Source organism: Hyperolius riggenbachi, chromosome 5, assembly GCF_040937935.1.
Source record: "Hyperolius riggenbachi isolate aHypRig1 chromosome 5, aHypRig1.pri, whole genome shotgun sequence".
Classification (NCBI taxonomy): Eukaryota; Metazoa; Chordata; class Amphibia; order Anura; family Hyperoliidae; genus Hyperolius; species Hyperolius riggenbachi.
The window spans coordinates 252375364-252397908 of NC_090650.1; the positions used below are offsets into that span (position 1 = coordinate 252375364).

The 22545-nt window shown below is 42.7% G+C and overlaps 1 protein-coding gene across 1 annotated transcript in view; it reads left to right on the forward strand.

Annotated features, from left to right (window-relative positions):
* Positions 1-16809, forward strand: part of LOC137518662 (serpin B6-like) — a 54087-nt gene extending 37278 nt beyond the window's left edge. The window contains exon 7 of the mRNA XM_068236800.1: positions 13484-16809. Within this exon, the coding sequence (XP_068092901.1) occupies positions 13484-13888 (405 nt within the window). The 3' untranslated portion in view covers positions 13889-16809. The remainder of the gene's footprint in view (positions 1-13483) is intronic.
* The last annotated feature ends 5736 nt before the right edge of the window (positions 16810-22545 follow it).

A 22545-nucleotide genomic window follows, 5' to 3' on the forward strand; every position in this document is an offset into this window, starting at 1 on the left:
GCAGAAGGACAGGCACAGGGAAATTCTTGCCTTTGCAGATCACTTGAGATAAGCAAGCTTCTATTGCTCTCCAGTGGCGTAGCAATAGGGATTGCAGAGGTAGTGATCGCATTGGGGCCCTTGGGTCTGAGGGGCCCCTAGGGGCCCTCCCTCAAGCACAATATTAGCTCTCTATTGGCCCTGTGCTGTTAATAATCATTTTTATAGATGCTCAAAATAGTAGTGATTATTCACACTGTTCCCCATCCCTTACTTGCACCTCTGACACTGTGGAAATCCTTGGCAGGTTTTGGTGCGCCGTATCAATTATGTATAGCGTGCTTGGGGGGGGGGGGGGGGGGGGGGAATGTAAAACTTGCACTGGTGCCCATAGATCCTTAGCTATGCCACTGTTGCTCTCTATAGTGAAAATCAATTATTTTACAGAAGGAGAAAACCTGGGAATGCTTTCAAATGCAGAGAAAATTTGGGAATGCTTTCCAATGTTTTTATGTAAATAACAGTAGTTACTGAAATTTTAGTTTTGGGAGTATAATCCCACTTTAAAACCCAAAGAAAAATCCCAGATTGAACAAGGGTAATTTTCAAAATAATCGTTATTTAGTGTAAATTAAAAGTATTAACTTTTTTTTTTTTTTTTTTTTTTTTTTTTTTTAATACAAAAGCTCATTGTGTAGCTTGGCTTGCCCTGCACATGTGCACTTACCCATACAGGCTTAAAGTGAACCCAAGGCCAGTGAGAATCAAAAAGGTTGATACTTTCTTAAGAGAGGATCCTCTAGAGACTTCCCATGTTGTCCTCGGCCACTTCCTGGGACCCTCTGAAAGAATGCAACCACGCTCCCCTTGTGCATGATCGTGACCGTACTGCACCTGCATGCAGTAGCACAGAGCCTTTCATGGACAAGCATCTTCACTTACTGAGCAGGTGAAGTCGTAGTCATGCAGGCACACTCGTCCATGCTGGGGAGTAGAGGCCACAAGCTCTAGTTCAATGTTCTGGACTTAGCAATGGTTGGGTCAAGGAGGACAAGGGAAGCCTCTAGAGCAGGGGTAGGGAACCTATGGCTCGGGAGCCAAATGTGGCTCTTTTGATGGCTACATCTGGTTCACATACAAATCAGTAGGGGATGATTCACTAAGCTACATTGCTCAAGCAGCGCAGCTTATATCCCTTTTACACTTAAAACTGAGAGAAAACTGATTGTCAAAGTAATGTCCATGTTTTCCTATAGAACAGTCCCAGCTATACGCGTTTTAACTAAAAGATTTTTTCACAATGCACTGCTATGGGAAAAAAAAGCATACCAACGCTTACTAATGCACTCTAAGGCATACCAACGCATTGTGTAAAAGGGCCCTTAGTGTGGCAGTGCAAGAAAATTTTTCAAAGTAGGCACGCTACTGCTGTAGCCTGCACTACTAACTTACTCGCGCTACCCCGAAACAAACGGCTGTTCCAATTGATCCGCCTTTGACCCTGTCAGGTCCAGTGACTTGTAGGACGAGATCCCTGCACATTGACTGGCTCAATAGGCTTGACAGGCAGCCTATTGGGCCAAAGTGCGGGGACCTTGTTCTACAAAGTTAATCAACCCTCAAGTCAGCTAGCTAATTGTACAAGCTGTTAGTCGGTATTTCTCCTGTCTATCTCTCGAGGAAATTACAGATGATGCTGAAACCCAAGAGAAGTTGAAGACGTGTCTGGCACTTCCACTGCCTGGTGAATCAACTGTATACACATCACCATGGCAACAGGGAAGCGAGCCCTACTGCCCCAGTTTGAAACATATTGTATGGCTCTCATGGAATTACATTTTAAAATATGTGGTGTTTATGGCTCTCTCAACCAAAAAGCTTCCTGATCCCTGCTCTAGAGGATTCAGAGGCTCCCTCTTCATTGGTAGGTAGTGTACACTTTAAGACCTATGTTGCCTGGCTGGTTTCCTGGCTAGGTTAATCTTAAGGTGGCTACTAATGATACAATCTTTTTCATACAATTTCACCAAATCTATGTAGTATAAGGGTAAATCTAGTTAATATATTGAATGGATAATTTAGGCAGTTACCTTTTTATATTGCATAGAAATAGATTGGATGAAAAAGATTGTACCGTTAGTGGCCAGCTTAAGTGTCAACAATTGTGAATTCAAGTCCCACCTCCTCACATAGGCAGATGGTTACTGTAATGCAGGGGTGGAGGTAAATGTAGTTTGGTAGCTGTTTTCAGTGTTAAACAGTCACACTTTATTGATCTGCCTAGGACTTGCAGCCAGAGTAGAAAGGATAGAGGCTGTCCTGTAATGACTAACACAATTGCCCACGCGATGGACATTTCATCCACCACTTTGCCTCTGTACAATGGTTATATGCACTTTTATTACGTTTATAACCACTTACGTACCAGCAGTCTCTGGTCCTTTTACCAGCAGTCTCTGCCCCCTTAAAGAGGAGCTGTTAGGTATAGGGTCTCAGAGAAAATAAACACATATATCAGTAGCTAAACATTGGTTGTACTTACATTACATATGCATTTCACTGTCCACGTTTGGATTTCACAGAATCTTTATATAGTATTTGCAGAGAATGATGCTCCTGACAGCTCATGGCAGGTTCCATGTTTTTCTGTCTCCTATGAAGCCAAATGTGTCATCATGTCCTGCCTGCTTCCTGATGATTAGACTCACACAAAAGATCGGTAATGTAAAACACTACTGTGCAGTGAATATTAATTAGCCATGTGGCTAGGAACAATAGCGGACTCCTGCAGTGTACTCTGCGGGAAGTTTTTTCAGTGCTGTGGGCTGCTGCTTTTGTAACACGAGCCCTGTAACTTATCACTAGCAGCCGAGGGGAGGGCCCCAGAATGCTTTGCTGTATGGTATGCGGCTCTCGGCTTCTTAAGAGCTTGGGTCTAACATCCTTGCTGATAAGCACACATCAAAACGAAGAGAGATTTTTAACTTAAGTATTGCCTTTTTGGATTCCTTCTAAACTGTTTAACACAGGAGAATAGAGGTTTAAATTAGCTTTTGCAGCCTGACAGTTACTCTTTAACCTATTTTGGTTTCTGGACGTAGAAACTACGTCCAGAAACCATGTGCGCTACCGCGCGCCCCCGCGGCCGATCGCGCACACGCACTCCCGGCCGCGGATTCGGTAGTCAGGGAATCAATATATCGGGCTATGAAGCCCGATTACTGATTCCTCTCCCCCGCTGAAAAAGCGACAGCTTCTCTCGGAAGCTGTGCCTTTTCTGGCCGTTCCCTTCCTGATGCGCCACTCTAAGCGTGTGTTACGCTTAGAGTGACGTCATGTAAACAAACTCATGGCCGCCATCTTGTGGCCAAAAAGTAAAACTACACATGAAAATAAATTAAAATCAACACACATTTACATTATAAATCTATTGTTTACCCCCCACCCTCCCAAAACTACCCAAATAAAATGTTTACTATAAATAAAAAAAATCATTACAATAAAAAAAAACATGTAAATATTTACCTAAGGGTCTAAACTTTTTAAATATCAATGTAAAGATGAAATATTTCTATATTTTTTTTATTTTAAACTTGTTAATAGTGATAGATGCAAAATGGAAAAAATGCACCTTTATTTCCAAATAAAATATTGTCGCCATACATTGTGATAGGGACATTTTAACAGTGTAATAACCGGGACATATGGGCATATACAATACGTGAGTTTTAATTATGGAGGCATGTATTATTTTAAAACTATAATGGCTGAAAACTGAGAAATAATGAATTTTTCCATTTTTTTCTTATTCTTCCTGTTAAAATGCGTTTACAGTAAAGTGGCTCTTAGCAAAATGTACCCCCCAAAGAAAGCCTAATTGGTGGCGGAAAAAACAAGATATAGATCAGTTCATTGTGATAAGTAGTGATAAAGTTATAGGCTAATGAATGGGAGGTGAACATTTCTCTCGTGAAAACCACGGAACCTGAATGGGTTAAAGAAGATCTGTGATGAATTTACAGCACATTAAAATAAACATATTACTGTTTACCCCGTCATTGCCCCTCATTCTCCTATTTTCACTCCCCGCTGCCAATAAATAACTTAATTATCAAAATATAACTTTTAAATCTTTGGGAAAGATGGCTGCAATGTAAAGTGCTTCCGGGTCAGTACACAGTCTCCCTGTACTGCTGTGCACAAGAGCTGAGCTGAAGCCACACGAGGCAGATCTCCTCCCTGCTGTCAGCTTCACTAGAGCTAGACAGATCTTCCCCTGCTAGCTGGAGCACACAGAAAGGTCAGGGATGACTCATCAGATGACATGCAGCAGGGAGAGGCAGATAGCAGGGAGGAGCAGCTGCTGTATTGCCTGTCTCTTCCTGCAGCACAATATTCGTCTAACTAGACAAATAATTAGAAAGGAGCAGGAGAGAGACAGCACAGTTGTTTCTAAACAAGACCAGGGAAAAAAGATTTGTACTTATGTACTTCATTTAAATTGCATTTTGAAAAAGGGCCACAGAACCCCTTTAAGGACTAGAGACTGCTGGTACCAAATAATGGTGCCTCCCGATGAATCGCCGCACATACTGCTGGTTATGCCGCTCCTCCATCCCTCACAGGCCCCTCTCTCTGCTGTCGCTATAATGGCAGAGCTGTGTGAACAGGTCAGGAGGTGCTTTCATTGGCTCCAGACTCTGTCATATCAATGTAAGCCAATAGGATTGGCTTACAGTGATGACAGTCAGGAGCCATTGAAATCTGCTCCTGTCCGGCTCACACAGCTCTGCTGTCATACCGACAGCAGGGACAGTGAACTGTGTTGAGAGATCGGCAGGAGCGGTGGGATGATTGAAGTTTACGCGCTGGCAGGTATAACAGGATCAAAACGGAGCGTAGATTTCAATCATCAAGGCCTGGAAGTGTTTAAACAAAATTTACTGTACATAATCTTCTGCGTAAGGACTCTTTTTCCACTAAGCAACACAGGAGCCATGTGTCAGCACGTGACTCCCCGGGGGGCGGCGCTTGTGATCCCTTTCATTGTAATGAATGGGATCGTGGGCACAATCGCCCAAAAATGCAGGCAACCTTGTGCTGCGATTCAGTGGTGAATCGCAGCACATGTACGGAAACATCAGAGCGTGTAGTCCATGCACTCTGATGTTCCTGCGATCATGTTTCCATTAATGCGGCTGAATGCAAATCGGAATTTTATGTGTGAACATTTGAAATATAAATTTTTGATGCTTCTTTACCTGTAAAGCACTACACTTTTTTAGTTTTTTATTTTTCCATTGTAATAAAGCCAAGTGGTCCTCTAAAATAGTTGTTTTTTGTTTGTTTTTTTACCACTTCCCCTCCCCCGGAACAAGTAACTACGTCCTTGCATTTTCCCATATTGCTGCAGTGCGCTCCCACTCCCCTTTGTTCTCGCCATCTCCTTGTTTTCACACAAGATACTTACGTGTCCATGCATTACTTCCAGTTTGTGTAGTAATACTGTAATACTTTGCATAAGAAAGTTATGCACAAGGACATCTCGAGGCCAAATAGTAAAATTACACCTACACGCATTTTTTTTTTAAATTTAGCCCCTTACCTCCCAGACTACCCAATAGTTACCCCCCCCCCCAAAAAAAAAAATTTGTAAAATAAATATAATATACAATAAAAAAAAATTCCTTAAATACCTTAGGAACTGAACTTTTTTTTAATACGTATGTCAAGAGCATACATTACTGTTACTTTTTTTTTTTTTTTTGCCTGGAGACTCTGAGATCAGCTATGATACAAAAACTAGGATATGAAAACCAGGGCTGTTGTGTCGGAGTAATCTTTGGATACCTGGGCCCATATGCAATTCCCTTTTTCACCTGAGTTTTCTCCTAGGTGATAATTTTAAACTTGTCAATAAAATGCCCTTTAAGCCACCAGCAAACAAGAAAATGTTCAAAATAATATTGGTAGTACTTTTTCACCTACTTTTCGGTACTTTTTTTAGTTGAAAAGTACTGGAAAGCAATTGTAAATCGTAGATGAAAAATTATCACCTAGGAGAAAACTCAGGTGAAAAAGTGAATTGCATATGGCCCCTGGGCCCATATGCAATTCACTTTCTCTCCTGAGTTTTCTCCTACATGATATTTTTAAACTTGTCAATAAAATGCCTTTTAAGCCACCAGAAAGCAAGAAAATGCTCAATTTTTATAGTACTTTTTCACAAACTTTAGGGTACTTTTTTAGTTGAAAAGTGCTGGAAAGTTATTTAAAGGGGAACTTCAGCCTAAACAAACATACTGTCATTAAGTTACATTAGTTATGTTAATTAGAATAGAGAGGTAGGTAATATCATTTTTTACCCACCCTGTTTTAAAAGAACAGGCAAATGTTTGTGATTCATGGGGGCAGCCATCTTTTTGGTTGAAAGGAGGTGACAGGGAGAATAAGACACTGTTCTAACTGTCCTGTGTCCTTATAACCCCTCCCAGCTGCATGCGCTAGGCTTCAAATGTCAAATTCAAAATGTAAAAAAAAAAAATTGCACCAAAACAGCAGAACGAGAACAACATCAGAAATCCCATCATACTTTGCACAGCATCAGGGGAAGAAATGCCCGGGCAGTTTTCTTCTGTGCAGCTAAAAATGAGGCTTGTATAAGAGAAACAAAGTTCTGATGCTGTGAAACTGTTAAAGAAACACCAGGCCTTTTCAGTGCTGCTGAGTTGATTTTTAGTCTGGAGGTTTACTTTAAAATCAAAGATGAAAAATTATCTCCTAGGAGAAAACTCAGGTGAAAAAGAGAATTGCATATGGCCCCTGGAGTCTGAATCGGTGGTTTTATAAACTGAAGAGTCAGAGTGGGAGTCGGATGATTTTTGTACTAACTCCACCGCCCTAAAGAAAACATAAGGGATCTCTAGTCCAATAAATTCGGATGGTGAACCTCTGCAATCAGGAGAGGAAAAAGGAAACAGAAAAAACAAGGAGCGCCAGATAGTTTAGCATTTCCAGGAAATGCATTTTTAATGTACTACTTACTAACCTGGGCTGCAACCACAGTATCAGGCAAGTGGAGAATCCCATTGCCACATGGATTGGGGATCCTCTTCAGGTTAGGTTGGGTCACACTCCAGAAAAAGGTCCACTGCATAATTCTCACAGGAGATGCCCCTGGGGGGAAAGGAAAACTGTACACAAGACGGGAGGAGTCTCCCCAATATTGTATGCAATGGGTAAATGTGAGTAATGAAACAGTCTTACCCCAGGTGGGAGGTTTAAAGATAATTTTATTGGACACAGGAAAAAATGATGCATTTTGTGGTACCTGCCCGCTTCCTCAGGTTTAGAGTACATTGTTTGATGCAGCTGCACACACAGACTAGGAGTGCTCCCAGTCCATGTGTACAGCTGCATAAGACACTGTACTGTAGGCCTGAGGAAGTGGGCAGGTCCTGCGAAATGCGTCTTTTCCTGTGTCCAAAAAAATGTATCTTTAACCCTCCCACCTGATGCTTTACTACCCATTGCATACTAATTTGGGGTGCTTCCTCCCATTTTTTGTGTATGATATGAAAACAGCCTGATATACAATAGAAAGAGGATTCTTACTTAAAAAAAAATTCTTGAAGGAGTCAAAGGAGGTTTCTTAGTCTACGAAGACCCCTAAGTGAAACTATTGAACCTTCAAGGAGAAGAGAAGTAAATGACTGAGCTGGCATTCTTTAACCATCCAATCTTAAACTGGGGCATTTACAAACTGCCTTACAAAGCCTCTGCACCAATAGGATAAATGTGGTTAATTGGACTGCGATTACTTAAAATATTCCCTTTTAGTGCTAATGGGAGCCTACAGTTTATTGAAAAACAACCACAGCAGCAAGGGTTACTTTTTAAGCTATTAATACATGTACCGTATTTGTCGCCGTATAAAACGCACTTTTCTCCCCCAAAAGTGGGGAGAAAAAGTCCCTGCGTCTTATACGGCAAAGGCAGGGAATCCCCGACTTAACGCCCGCCGATATGAACCGCGACCCGCCGGCACGTTGGGGTGTCTCTGCCTTTCTGTGCCTGCCTTCCCCCTGCCTGCCTGAGTCTCCTGATCCCCCGGGTGGAGTGTCAATAGCGGCAGCATTTTACCATTGGCAGGCTCCCGCGCTGATCCTAGATCATTGCGCTGCCCCCCCGTGAGCCTCCTCTGTCTCCCCCCTGCTTATCTGGCCCCCCCCCCCCCCCGGGTGTAGGAATAAGTATTGGTAGCTAACCTCCGCAGTGTGCCTGCGATGACTGCAGACATCCATCTTTCAGGCACTTCTCGCTCTAGTGACCGGCTTTGAACTGCGTGTCATCAGTTCAAGCTGGTCACTAGAGCGAGAAGTGCCTGGAAGACTGATGTCTGCAGTCATCGCGGGCGCACTGTGGAGGTAAGCTACCGATACTTATTCCTACACCCGGGGGGGGGGGGGGGGCAGATAAGCAGGGGGAAGGCAGAGGAGGCTCACGGGGGGCAGCGCAATGATCTAGGATCAGTGCGGGAGCCTGCCAAAGGTAAGTTGCCGCCGCTATTGACACTCCGTGGGGGGGCAGGAGACTCGGGCAGGCGGGAGGGAGTAAGGCAGGGGGGCAAATGGGGGCACAAGAGCACACATGAGGGGACACATGGGGGGGCACATGAGCACACATGGGGGGCACATGAGGACACACAGGAGAACACATGGAGGGAACATGAGGACACAGGACACATGGGGGGCACAGAAGGACACATGGGAGGCACAGGAGGACACATGGGGGCACAGGAGGACACACAGAAGGACACATGGGGATATGGGAGGTACAGGAGCACACGAGGACACACAGAAGGACATGTACAAGACGCTCCTGGAATATGGACGCACCAGGTTTAGTATTTTTTTTTTCCCCTGGTTTTTGCCCTCTAAACCTAGGTGTGTCTTATATTCCGGAGCGTCTTATACGGCGCGAAATACGGTATTTATTTTCTTGCTTTATATGTATTATACTACATTTTGGTGGGAAAATGAGGTGAGGAAAGCAATGGGGTTGGAGAGGTGGCAAAAAAAAATCTTCACGATTCTCACTAAGGTAAAAACTTTTAGGGCTAATTTCCACTACACACAGATTGGATGCAGAATGGATGTATAAAAACTGACTCCAATGAATGTCTATGGGAAAATCTACATCAGAAAAATTGCGTTTAGTGGAAACAGGCCCATAGGCATTCATTGGAGTCAGTTTTTCTGCATCCAATCTGCGTGTAGTGGAAACGGGCCCTTACAGTTTGACAGTGTTGTTTGGTATATAGAATATTTTAATTGCAGAAATAACTGACAACTAATAAATTCTGTAAAACGTTTGAGTTCTCATACAGAGTGGCACGTGAAAGATCGGCCCAGCTGCCTATTAGAGTGTGAGTATACAGGCAAATGCCAGCTGGTCCGCGTGTGCCTCTCTATACCTTCTTTGTGTGTTCTCCAAGGCTTTGTTGAAGCCTCTGTCAGCTGCATTTGCTGCAGTATAGATAAAAATCTCAGAGGGCTGGGGTTTTATGTGCATCACCCTGTATTAGAGAGGTGAGAGGAATATGTAGACTGCCATATTTATTTCCTTTTAAACAATACCAGTTGCCTGGCAGTTCCCCTGATCCTCTGTCTCTAATACTTTTAGCCATAGACCCTAAACAAGCATAAAGCAGATCAGGTACTCTGACTCAGCTGACTCAGATTTTACTGGAATAGGCATATGCTTGTTCCAGGGTTTTGACTCGGACACTACATATGCCAGAAGATCAACAGGGCAGCCAGCTAGCTGGCATTGTTTACAAGGAAATAAATGTCAGCCTCCATATCCTCTCACCTTGGGTTCCCTTTAACCATTTCTTTGTGCAGAAAATGCCAAATGAATCTTTAAAGCCCTAGTTCAGGCTCATGTTTTTAATGTGTATTGTGTAGAATGTATTTTACAATTCACAATGCTCAAACCTGTATCTTCATAAAACATTAGAAATGTATATCTCCTATTTCAGAATTTCTGCCCTACCTCCTCTTCTTTTTTCACCACTATCTGCTACTGGTTTCCACCTGCTTTTTATTTTTTTTATTTTAAGAACTTAATCTTTGATGACCACGACACATAACGTGCACATTCTTCAAGAGCCGTGCATGAGAGGACATGAGTTGTGAGCATGCTCAGTATTTCCTCTCTTGCTTGAAGCACACATGAAGGGGACAGCAATGGGAGGAGAGTGGGCTGCAAAAGGTAGGAACAGACTGCGGAGCTTAGCCTGTCCCTGTCTGCCAGGATTCAACATTAATGTCCACTATTTTAACTGGAGGAATCAGGGACTGGCTGCCGCAATAGGAAACTAAGTCCTCAAAAAAAGGTATTTCTGCAATTAAAACACATACCTGGCAAACATACATGTGGCGAACTTCTGTATCCAGAAATTACGTCAGGTAACTTTTTTTTAAAGTGAGACTACAGCCTAATAGAATAGGCACACAATAAATATTTTTAAGGGCAATTTTATTTAAAAAACAAGTTACTGAAAAGGTTTATATATTGTTTCTCTTTGCTAGGAAGTGTATCCATTACATTGCCTGTCAAAGCAGCTCCACGACATAAAGCTTTATCATGCGCTTTCTATACTTTTATGTCCGTTTAACCTGCAATAATTTTTTACACAGACTGTTTTCGTTGCACCTTATATAAAACCTTGTGATTTGCACTTTAGCACTCTAACTGGGCATCCCCTGATAAACCCCCATGTTGGGGTGAAACATGTAGGGATTTTTTTTTACGTGGACAGTTTCTAGTTCACCATATTAGTACAAATATAGATGTGTCCAAGTGGTATTTTTGGCTATACAGTACTCCTGTAAGCTCTAACCATCACTCATAACTACATATCATTTTCAGCGACCACCTTGCCGTTTGTGTTTTTGAGCCATATCTTCTTTAGCAGAATTTTATCAGAAATCTTTAAAGATATGTTTTAAATTAAATTCCATGTACTTCTCAGATCTACACAGAGTTAAATTCAAAAGATGTTCATGGGGGCTTGTCTGCACTCTTCACATATGTTCCTACCCATGGTAAACTTTAGCACAACTTTTTGCATGCCACCTGAGTACTAGGCAATAAGATACGTGGCAACCCATGACACTCACTCTGTGCTGATTTTAGATTGAAACGTTGAGGGTCCTTTTGTCACTGTGGTTCTTTACTGTGGTAGTGGTGTGATTTGCAACAAAAGCATCACAGCCAAAAAGTCTCACCGCAGATTATACCCACAGTGCGACCAAAGAAAAAATTAACACGCGACTTCAGGTGTACTTCCGGTAGTTACAGGGTAACGCACTGCAGCTTGTACATTACTTTTGTGGCCCCGGGAGCACTTCCATCACATCATGGGTTGCACTACAAGCGCTATGTCATGTCTCATAGACTTTAAAGGCCACTGCAGAGGGAAGAGAACTGCAACATGAAAGTAACATGTAAGTGTTAAAATGGCCTAAAATATCACTATAGCAAAGATTTGTAAAATTTGAAGTACATGTGTAATAATTGCATCCGATCACCCTGGTGCCTACCGAACTAGCACTTGGAGCCTCTGACCATTTTTTTTTTCAACACGTAGGTTTTTCGACACTACTCAGCAGGTGGAAGCACAGTCTGAACATTAGTACGGAGCCGCTGGTGAATGGCTTTTTCCTCTGTGCAGCTATGTTCATACATGGATGTGAGTGGGACTGTGAAGAAGTGGGTCCCTGCAAGCAGCAGTGGAGTGAACTAGGATTGGAGTAGCCTCTAGTTCATACATGTCAAACTCTGGCCTGCAGAGCTATTTAATTTTGCCCACAAGTGGTTTCCCCAGTCTTCATTGTTTGGCTCACTTTAGTCGACCAGTGATGCTATATTGGGGGTGAAGCCCTAGATCACCAGGGAATCCATATGGGGGAGAGAGGGGGGGGGGGGGAAGCACTGGACATCAGAGAACTGTAAAGGGGAGGGACGGGAGCTCACTAGACACCAGGGGACTGCATAGGGGAGAGAAGGGGCCACTAAACACCAGGGAACTGTATAGGGAGGACCACTAAACTGTATTAGGAGTAATGAGGCAATTTGACACCAGGTAACTGTATGGGGGTGGGAGAGCATTTTATACACGAGGGAACTTTATAAGGAGGAAGGTGGCCACTAGACATTGATGTTGGCCTGCAATTTGTTAACAGTGTTCCATTCTGGCCCACTTTGTATTTGAGTTTGACACCCCTTGAGGAAGTCAGATGACTAAACGTGTCGGGGATTGATTAATGGAGCAAACCGGTAGATGGAGGAGCGAGCTGGTAACTAAGCCAGTAGTCAGGATCACATGTAACGTTAGCGTCATCCTCTCTTGCTCTGAGTACCTGCGCTAATCTGTATGTCTGTGATGGACTTACAATTTTTTAATGTGAGTTTTATCTTTGGATTTTGAGATTAAATCTTTTAAAACAATTACACTTTTTATTTGTTACTAATGTTATGATCCCTTGACCAAGATTTAATGCTGACGGAGCACTTGTGACCAGGCGGGAATGGGATAACATATGCACATATGATCATTTGGTATGATCATAGGATTTGGTGAGTGCATTTTGTATCTGTGGTGTGGTGGAGGTACTGGCCAATCACAGAGGTGTGTATGAGCGCACCGAATAAGAAGATATGTTTTACAGTGTGGATATTTTTGTTTTGAGCAATAAAATAGCATCTTTGGGATTGTATGTGAAGGGATTTGACTGCACACTGATTATACAGCTGTTTTATCCCCAGATCTAGATTATCCAGAGTATTCTCTCAACTGATGTATTTAACTTTCTTTCTCTCCCACCGGTTTACTTTAATTGAAAATTGCTTGATCTGGGAAATACTTTTGAAAATGTATTTTGACTTTAAAGGGCTACGCCAATGAAAAAAGTCCCGACAACCGACAGATTTTGGACTAGTCCATCTCATGGAGGATTCTCAGGGTTTTCTTTAGGTTTTTAACAGCATTTCCTCCACAGCAATTTAACTGCCAAAGCAGTAAGATACCAGCCAGCCTCCATACTCCCCGTTAAACTGACACTATGTTGTCAGTTAGACATAGCAACTGCCATTGAGAAAATGCTTTTCAATACAAAGAAAACCCTGAGAATTCCCCATGAGTAGATGGACCAGTACAAAACCTTTTGGTTCTGTCATATTGTAACTGCTTACTTTTTTTGCTGGAATGGTCCTTTAAATGTAGACAACACATATTTGAACAGCAGTTTTTATATCCAGTTGGCAGTTAGATAAAATGACAAATGGTTTTTTTGTTAGGTGACTGACTGGATCGTGCTGAGGATTATGGAGGTTTTTGAAAGTGTTGTTGAAAACTCTTTGAATTTTGTTTCCTAATTTAATTTTGTTCTCCAGATGATTAACTGCTGTTAACATTTGTTTTGTGTTTTGTTTGCAGCTTGAACAGCAACTGACCTATGAGAAGTTTGCCGAACTCACAAATCCAACTAATATGGAAAAAACTGAAGTGGAACTCTTGTTGCCGAAGTTCAAGCTAGAAAACTATTTTGATTTAGAATCTGTTCTTGGAGGCTTAGGGATGACTGATGCCTTTGACATCAGCAAATGTGATTTATCTGGCATGTCTGGAAGTCGTGATCTAGTTTTATCCAAAGTTGTTCACAAATCCTTTGTAGAGGTGAACGAGGAAGGCACAGAGGCAGCTGCAGCCACAGGTGCTATAGTTATGCTTCGTTGTGCACGTTTCGTACCAAGGTTTGCTTGTGACCACCCTTTCCTGTTCTTTATTGTACACAAACTGAGTCGCAGTATAATTTTCCTTGGTAGATTCACCTCCCCATAATGTATTTAATAACAAGCCAACTGGAGCAGACCTGAAGGCTTCACTGGACCCTACAAACAGCTTTAGACAACTTTAAAATTAACTTACGGTAAGTTTTTGGGGGAGTTTCACTTTTGACAGAGAAGAGTTTCAACCTCTGACAGGCCTTTGTTGATGTATCACAAAAAAACAACTTTCCCACCTAAAGGCTGGAGGGAAGGGGGGGGGGGGGGGGGGTTGGGCTGGATATTGTTTATTCTTACAAAATCATTGCATGCATTATGAAGTAAAGGTGCCCATTAACTGTACAATTTTCAGCGAACCATCTTATTTTTAATAAGATCATTCAGATGGAATGAAAAGATCCATGACACTAATGAGTTCAACTTGTAATCAGATCTAAACCAGTTATATCTATGAAACAATCCACCCTGGGGAGTGATCGCGTTTTTTAAAGTTTCGGCTCCGGTACCAAAACATTTACCTGAGAAGAGGGAAGACTGAATCTTATAGAGGCTTCCCATGACTTCCTCTGATCCACAGTCGCTGAGGGTGGCATCCCCCAAAGGTTACAGATGAGTGCTTGACAATCAAATCTGGTCTGTGCGGAAGTATGCCCAAGTATGGCTGCACCTGCACAGTGTGCCAGAGCTGCTCATGCAGACATAGCTCTGTGCTACTGCACCGGTGCGGTGATGCTCGATTCCAGAAGAGTGTGGCCACAATGTGCAGGAGGGTCCCGTGCAGCAGCAGAGGACAGTGTGCCTTTGGAGGATCCCTCCTTAGGAAAGGTATTTGCTTTTCACTTTTTTCAGGATTGGTTTCGCTTTAAAGAAACTATCAATAATGCTATCATTCAGGATAGATTATGCCCATCACCCTCTCTGTTTTCACACAATATGTTCACAATAATCTGATCAAAAATATGATATATGATTTTCACTAACAATTGTACCATTAATGGGCACCTTTAGCTTTTAGGAAGGAACACACCTAATTTTTGGTGAAATGCCACCAGTTTGGTTTTACAGCATTATTAAATAATGTACGTTTGCAGCAATTTATGTATATTGAAAGCAGTTTGCTGCCATCAGGGTTCAGGCAATAAAGATTTTTCACGCCTTAGCAACAAGTCACAGACCAGGAAGTGATATGAAATATTTTCAATAGGCACATAGTATCATTTTTATTTTTTGTACAAGAAACAGAACTGTCAATTTCATATTGCTGTCCTTGCTCCTCCTGTTGTTACATCTTTTGTTTCCTATACTGGTAACCAAAAATGTTAGTGAATGAAAATTTGTCCCCGATGGGTATGATAATTCAGGATTGACCGGCATGCATTTCTTGGGGGGCGGGGACCAATCTAATCTCACCTCTACTTCACAGACTTGGTCTATTTTCAAGCTGCATACATTTGCATGAAACATTTACACAATACTGCATCCATTTATAATTATTTGCATATCTTTGACTACTAGAAGCACAATGGCCTCAATTCACTAAGCTTATCTCCTGTCTTTAATAACGTTTCTAGCGCTATCACCATGGTGATAAGGCATGTAGTATTCTGGAAACTTTTTACCTCCGGCAAACATAAAGTTAACTCTTCTGTCTTTAAGTTAACTCTTCAATCCTTAAAATAACTCCACAGTTAAAGACGGGCTGTTTATTAACTGCGTGTGAAAATAACTACAAAGGAGGTAAATTAACTACAGAGGAGGTAACTTAAGGAATGAAGAGATAAGATAACTCTCTTACTGTGTGTAGGTAAGTTTTTTTTGTTTTTGTTTTTCTTCTCTTGCCTTATTATCTCCAGCATGATCTTAGTGAATTGAGGCCAATGACTATAAAGACTCTTGTGAAATTGTGGCATTTACAAACTTCTACCTACCTTAGTAAATTTTACACTGTGTACTTCTTCAGCGATATCGTATCCATTTACATAACCATTGCCATGCCATAGTACGCTACAGGAATGCTGATTGCAGGGTTCAGTGACCTCTCCAGGCGGTGTTAGGTAGGCCACTGTAGCTGCACTGTTAATAAAAATGGAGGGGGGGGGGTAGGGGTTGGCAGCGTTCATAGTTTATTTACAACATTACCGTTTAAATTCTAATAGAACGTTACAGCTTAGATTATCTATAGATTTAAAGAGTTTTCCAGCATGTTACAAAAAATAGATTAATCTTTTTTTTTTTTTTTTTTTTTTAATCTTTTTACTGTGTATGTATGGGTCAGTGATATGTACATTGTTATAAGTTGATGCACATTTCATTAAAATGTATGTAGCTTAAAATTAGAGCAATTGAATAAAGGGTTCAGCTGGTCAATTTTCAAGATACATAGATTTGTAATTCTGCATTAGCTCGTAATGATTTGCATCCCACTGACCATCCCTTACTAATCACCTCTTCTGTAGTTCTATAACTTTCATTATAACATTTACAGAATAGGAGTTATTTTTGAAGCATTTCTACTGATTTGAAACTGTTTGTTTTAATGAACCAAAATCAAGTTGTCTGGCCCTGATTCAATAAACTTTTGCCCTGAGTTTTCTCAAATGCACAATATAAAACAAAATAAAAATGACTAAATTCACCCAAATTATCTCACATTGTATACAGTATTACTTTATAAAATTTGTTTCTCCTACTTAGGAGCTAAAAATGTATTCAGATGAGATCATGTGAAATTCAGTAGAAAAATATTGAATAGGCACCAATGAGAATGTGATACAGCTAATGAGGTAGACTACAGCTGATCTGATCCAACCAAAGAAATGTTTAAGTGTATCTGCTATAATAACTATGAATAGCTATTCGCTGCTATGTATGGATAGGTCAAGTGATGTGTGCTGCTATACATTGTAGGACTGTACAATAACTTATGCACTACGGCTATAAACACAAATAAATGCATCTGAATTATGGAGACTATAACATCTTGTGGTATTTTTAAATATAGATGTATAAGTGTGAGTGTCAATGCAAAATTGTATTTAAAATTGAAGTTGTAATTGCTCTTGTTTAATCACCCCCCCCCCCACCCCCCACCCCAAAAAAAAAAAGAAAAGAGAAGGAGAAAAAAGACAATTGATCTCACTGAACACTAAATCAAACGTGTGAGCCCAGCTGGCCCATGCCAGATTAACACAAACATGATATAAGTAAGAAAGAGTGGCTGTCCTCAGAGAGTTTTAAAAATTAACCCTATGAGGATATGACTCGTGTCATATGGGGTGATGCAAAAAGTTATATGGTGCCAATGCAAAAAGGAAATTTCATATATTAGTTATAATGACATGTAAATACTGTACAAAGTGCAATTATTTCATACCCAAGTGCATAAGGTAGCATATTATAATCAAAGTACATATAATATCTTATGTACAAATATATGTAAATTATTTCCTTGCGGTCTGTAGATAATTAGCCATAAATGTTCCCATTTTATCTCTACTGAAACCATATATTTTGCATACAACTTGTACTTAGTTAGCACCTTGTCCCCTCTGACGAAGTGGTCATCGGACCGTGCTATGTGTTAGGGATAGTTTGATACTGAGTTACCTTCCGCTTCCAAACTACTGACTGTAGTTAGGTTTGTATGGGTGATTGATTGGATTGCTGGGAATAATTCTGAATTAGTCCTCCTCCTGCCATTACTTAACTCAGTGCTGTCCAACTGCACATGTATGGAGGGCCAATTTTTTTCAGATTACATGGTGGTGGGCTGACGTCAATAAATAGCCCCCCTCCCCCTTCAAAAAAAAAAAGAAAATCAGGCAGTGTTTTCCCACAAATACACATATGACAGCAGTTTCCCAAAAAGAGCAACCCCCCTCCCTCCGATATCCCTAATGTCAGTCTTGTTAATCTATTTACCTGTGTGGTGACCCCTCCGGTGCCGATCTCCAGTCTAGGTGCTCTGCTGGCTATAACTGAATTGCTGTTGTTTATCCCCTGCTTATTGCCTGAAGAAGTGGGGTGTGCCCGCGAAACGCATTGCATCTTTGGGGTATTTTCAATAAATGTGTATATCTATATATTTACAGTCCTTGGTGTCTGCTTTAACGGAGGCGAGTCCACCACTTCCTCCCAGCAATTTTTTAAAAATTTTATGTACTTTTATCCTTCTGGCGCCTCTGTTCACCTACCAATAGGAGGATGTCACTGACTGATCTGTGAACTATCTCTTAACTAGGGCGATAGCTCTCAAGGTCGGACAAGCCAGGTCGGCAACACACGGACATACAAAGTACAAAGACAGGAGGCTGATTTGGTAATCCTAAGGCAAGCAGGGTTTGGCAACAGAGTATCCGATATAGCGAAGTACCAAATCAGTGAACAGAAGAGTGGTCAGGAAAGCAGAAAGTCATAACAGATAATAAACAATGCCTAGTCTTGGGTGTGAACTCCGTGATCATCAACGCCCTGGAACTAGTCTGAAGTATAACAGAATGGTAACACAAGTCCCTAATCTTGGGTGTGAGGTCATTGATCATCAACACCCTGGAACTATTCTGAGGTATAACAGAATGATAACGCAAGTCCCTAATCTTGGGTGTGAGGTCCTTGATCATCAACACCCTGGAACTAGTCTGAAGTATAACAGAGTAATAACACAGATTCTGACAATAAGGTCTGAGTGCTACCACATAGTGATCGCAACGGCAGACAACCAGCAAATGACCAGCACCCAGTATATATAGCCCAGCGCTTCTCCAGCGCCTCCCTAAGTGCTGGACCAATAGGAACTGGTACAATCGTCAGCTGACCGGCTGACTCCCTTCTGGCTGTCATAAAAGTTCTGCCTCTCAGCGCACGCCCTTCTAAACCTGTGTGGACTATCAGTCCCAGCCACACCAGACATGTCTTGTGTATCACCCGCCGCGCTGGACGCGGAACCAGCCGCACCGCTATCAAGGCATGCGGCGGTTTCTCCGCGTTCAGCCATACTGGCAGATGTAGGCCCATGCGTGCAAACCGCCGCGTTGGATGCGGAATCAGCCGCCTTGTTCTGAGCGCACGCGGCGGCTTTTCCGCATTTTCTCACAGTACCCCCCCTGAGGAGTGGACTCCGGACAGCTCCTACCCGGTTTCTCAGGGTGTAGGGCGTGAAACTCCCTCTTCAATTCATCCGCATGCATGCGGCAATCAGGTACCCATGTTCTTTCCTCAATGCCATAACCCTTCCAGTGAACCAAATACTGTACTGAGTTCTGTACAATACGTGAGTCTAAAATCTTTTCCACTTCATACTCAGGTTGATCATCCACCATCACAGGGGGAGGAGGAGTGGAATCTACCGGCACTGCTGGCTTAAGCAGGGATACATGGAATGATCTCACACCCCGCATACTGGCAGGAAGATCAATGGCATAAGTAACATTGTTGATTTTCCTGGTTACAGGGAAAGGACCCACGAATCTGGGTCCTAGCTTGGGTGAAGGCTGTTTTAGGGCCAAATGGCAAGTGGACACCCAGACCAAGTCTCCTGGCCGAAACTACCACTCTATGGAACGTTTCTTGTCAGCTTGTCCTTTCTGACTCTGAAAAGCCTTCTCTAGATTTTTTCACCATTCCCCAAATGTTTTTAAATGACTTTTGCCAAGCCTCCAGAGCTGGAAACGGAGTAGAAGCTACTGGCAATGGGGAGAACCAAGGCAACCTTCCTGTTACCACCTGAAATGGAGAGAATCCAGAAGAAGAGCTTTTCAAATTATTGTGTGCAAATTCTGCAAACGGCAAGAACTTGACCCAATCAGTCTGTGCATCCGCCACATAACACCTTAAAAACTGTTCCAGAGATTGATTAATTCTCTCGGTCTGACCATTGGTCTGTGGGTGGTAGCATGACGAAAACGAAAGTTCCATGCCCAACTGATGACAGAATGCATTCCAAAATTTAGAAACAAATTGGACTCCCCGATCTGACACTATATTTTCCGGAATACCGTGTAGCCGGAAAATATGCAGGATGAAGAGATCGGCCAACTCCTGGGCCGAGGGGAGTCTTTTCAGGGGCATGAAATGGGCCATTTTACTGAATCTGCCGACTACCACCCAAATGACCGACATGCCCTCAGACTTCGAGAGTTCACCCACAAAATCCATGGACAAATGGGTCCATGGTTCACTCGGGGTGGGTAAAGGCTGCAATGTTCCCACAGGTGCCTGACGGGAGGGTTTACTTCTTGCACATAATGCACATTCTCTCACATACTCCTTGCAGTCAGTTGCCAATGAAGGCCACCGTGCACACCTAGCAACAAGATCCTGTGTTCTGGTGGCACCAGGATGTCCAGCATTTTTGTGGGAGTGGAACATGTGCAAGATCTGGAGGCGGAATGGCAATGGTACAAACATAACTCCTTCAGGCTTTCCCTCAGGGACATCCTGTTGGAAAGGACCTAAAGTTTCAGTCCAGTTCCTCCAGGTCTCAGTGGCTGCCAACACCACTTTCTGTGGGAGAATGGTCTCTGGGTCTGAGGGCTGTGCTGTCTCTGGCTCAAAACCTCTAGATTAAGCATCTGCTTTAATGTTTTTACTACCCGGGGTATACGTAATTATAAATCTGAATCTCGAGAAAAACAGTGACCACCGAGCCTGTCGGGGACTCAATCTCTTAGCCCCCTCGATGTATTCCAAATTTTTGTGATCAGTGTAAACTGTAATCGTATGGTCTGCTCCCTCTAGCCAATGACGCCATTCTTCAAAGGCCAATTTAATGCCTAGGAGCTCCCTGTTGCCTATATCGTAGTTTTTCTCTGCGGGTGAAAATCTATGAGAGAAATAGGCACACGGGTGTAACCTTCCCTGCAACCCAGAACGCTGAGACAGCACAGCCCCTACCCCAACCTCTGAGGCATCTACCTCCACAATAAAGGGATAGGAGATGTCAACGTGTCTTAAAATGGGTGCAGTACAAAACAATTCCTTCAGGGTGGAGAAAGCAGCAAGAGCTTCGGAGGACCAGTGGTTAGTATCTGCTCCTTTCTTTGTGAGACTGGTAAGGGGTGCGATGACTGTGGAGTACCCCTTTATGAACCTTCTATAGTAGTTAGCGAACCCCAAGAATCTCTGGAGAGCCTTCAGACCCACGGGCTGAGGCCACTCCAGAACAGCAGAGACCTTGGCAGGGTCCATAGAAAGGCCCGAGGTGGAAATTATGTACCCCAGAAAGGTGACAGATGTTACCTCAAAAATGCATTTCTCCAATTTGGCATATAACATGTTCTGTCTTAGCTTGCGCAACACAAACCTGTCATGATCCCTATGCTCTGAGAGGTTGGCTGAGAAGATTAGTATATCATCCAAATATACCAGGACACATTTGCCTAAAACCTCTCTGAACACCTCATTAATGAGCTCCTGAAAGATGGCCGGGGCGTTACACAACCCGAAGGGCATCACCAGGTGCCCATCGGGTGTGTTAAAGGCTGTCTTCCATTCATCGCCCTCTCTAATCCTTACCAGGTTGTATGCACCCAGCAAAATCCAATTTTGAGAAAATCTTAGCATTGGTGACCTGAGTAAATAAATAGTCTATCAAAGGCAATGGATAGCGATTTTTTTTTTACTGTGATTTTATTCAGGCCCCGATAATCAATTCACAGCCGAAGGCCTCCGTCTTTTTTCTTTACAAAAAAGAAACCTGCACCAGCAGGCGACCGGGAAGGGCGAATGAACCTTTTAGCTAGATTTTCACGGATGTATTCCTGCATGGCTAATTTTTCGGGCCCAGATAAATTGTAGAGATGACCTCTTGGGGGCATACAACCAGACCGGAGATCAATTGGACAATCGAAAGGGCGGTGTGGAGGAAGTTTATCGGCTGATTTAGGACAAAACACGTCTGCAAACTCAAAATACTGATCTTCCACATGAATCTTGGTCTCACCCAAGGTTACCTTCGCTAAACAATGATGAAAACGCTGGAAGACCAGCTCGTTAGCTGACCCGTGGCCCAGTTAATCTGAGGTGAGTGAAGTTGTAACCAAGGCATGCCAAGAATGATCGTGGAGGTTGTCATACGTAACACACAAAAAATTTTTTTTCCCTATGCAACACCCCGATAGTGACCCCCACTTCTGGAGTCTGTGACAGAGGATTGTTACCCTGCAGAGGGGAATCCTCTACTGCCGTAACCTGCATCTGTGGTTTTACCGGGGTGACCGGAATACCCAATTTTTTTGCAAATTCAAAATCCATAAAATTAGCCGCTGAGCCCGAGTCAATGAAGGCTTCAGTCACTTCAGACCTATCCTCCCATGAAATAGTACAAACGTTTATCATCTAGGGGTAAAAACTGCATGCCTAGGGTATTACCCCCGACTACACCTAGGCAGTAGCGTTTCCCGACTTTTTAGGGCAATTCTGTACTCTATGACCCCCCTCTGCACAATAAAGACAGAGACGCTCTGAGATTCTGCGTTTCCGCTCCACTTGAGAAAACTTTGACCGACCAATCTGCATTGGCTCCGGTGGAGGTGAAGTGGAGTCACTGGGGGTGCAGCGTGGGACACCATTCTCACATGGCTTTTACCCCGGGTCTGTCTCTGATATCGCAGCCGGCGATCTATCCTGATGACCGATGAAATGGCTTCATCAATGGACTTAGGTTCCGGCTGACTTAACATAAGATCGGAGACCTCGTCTGACAACCCTGATAAA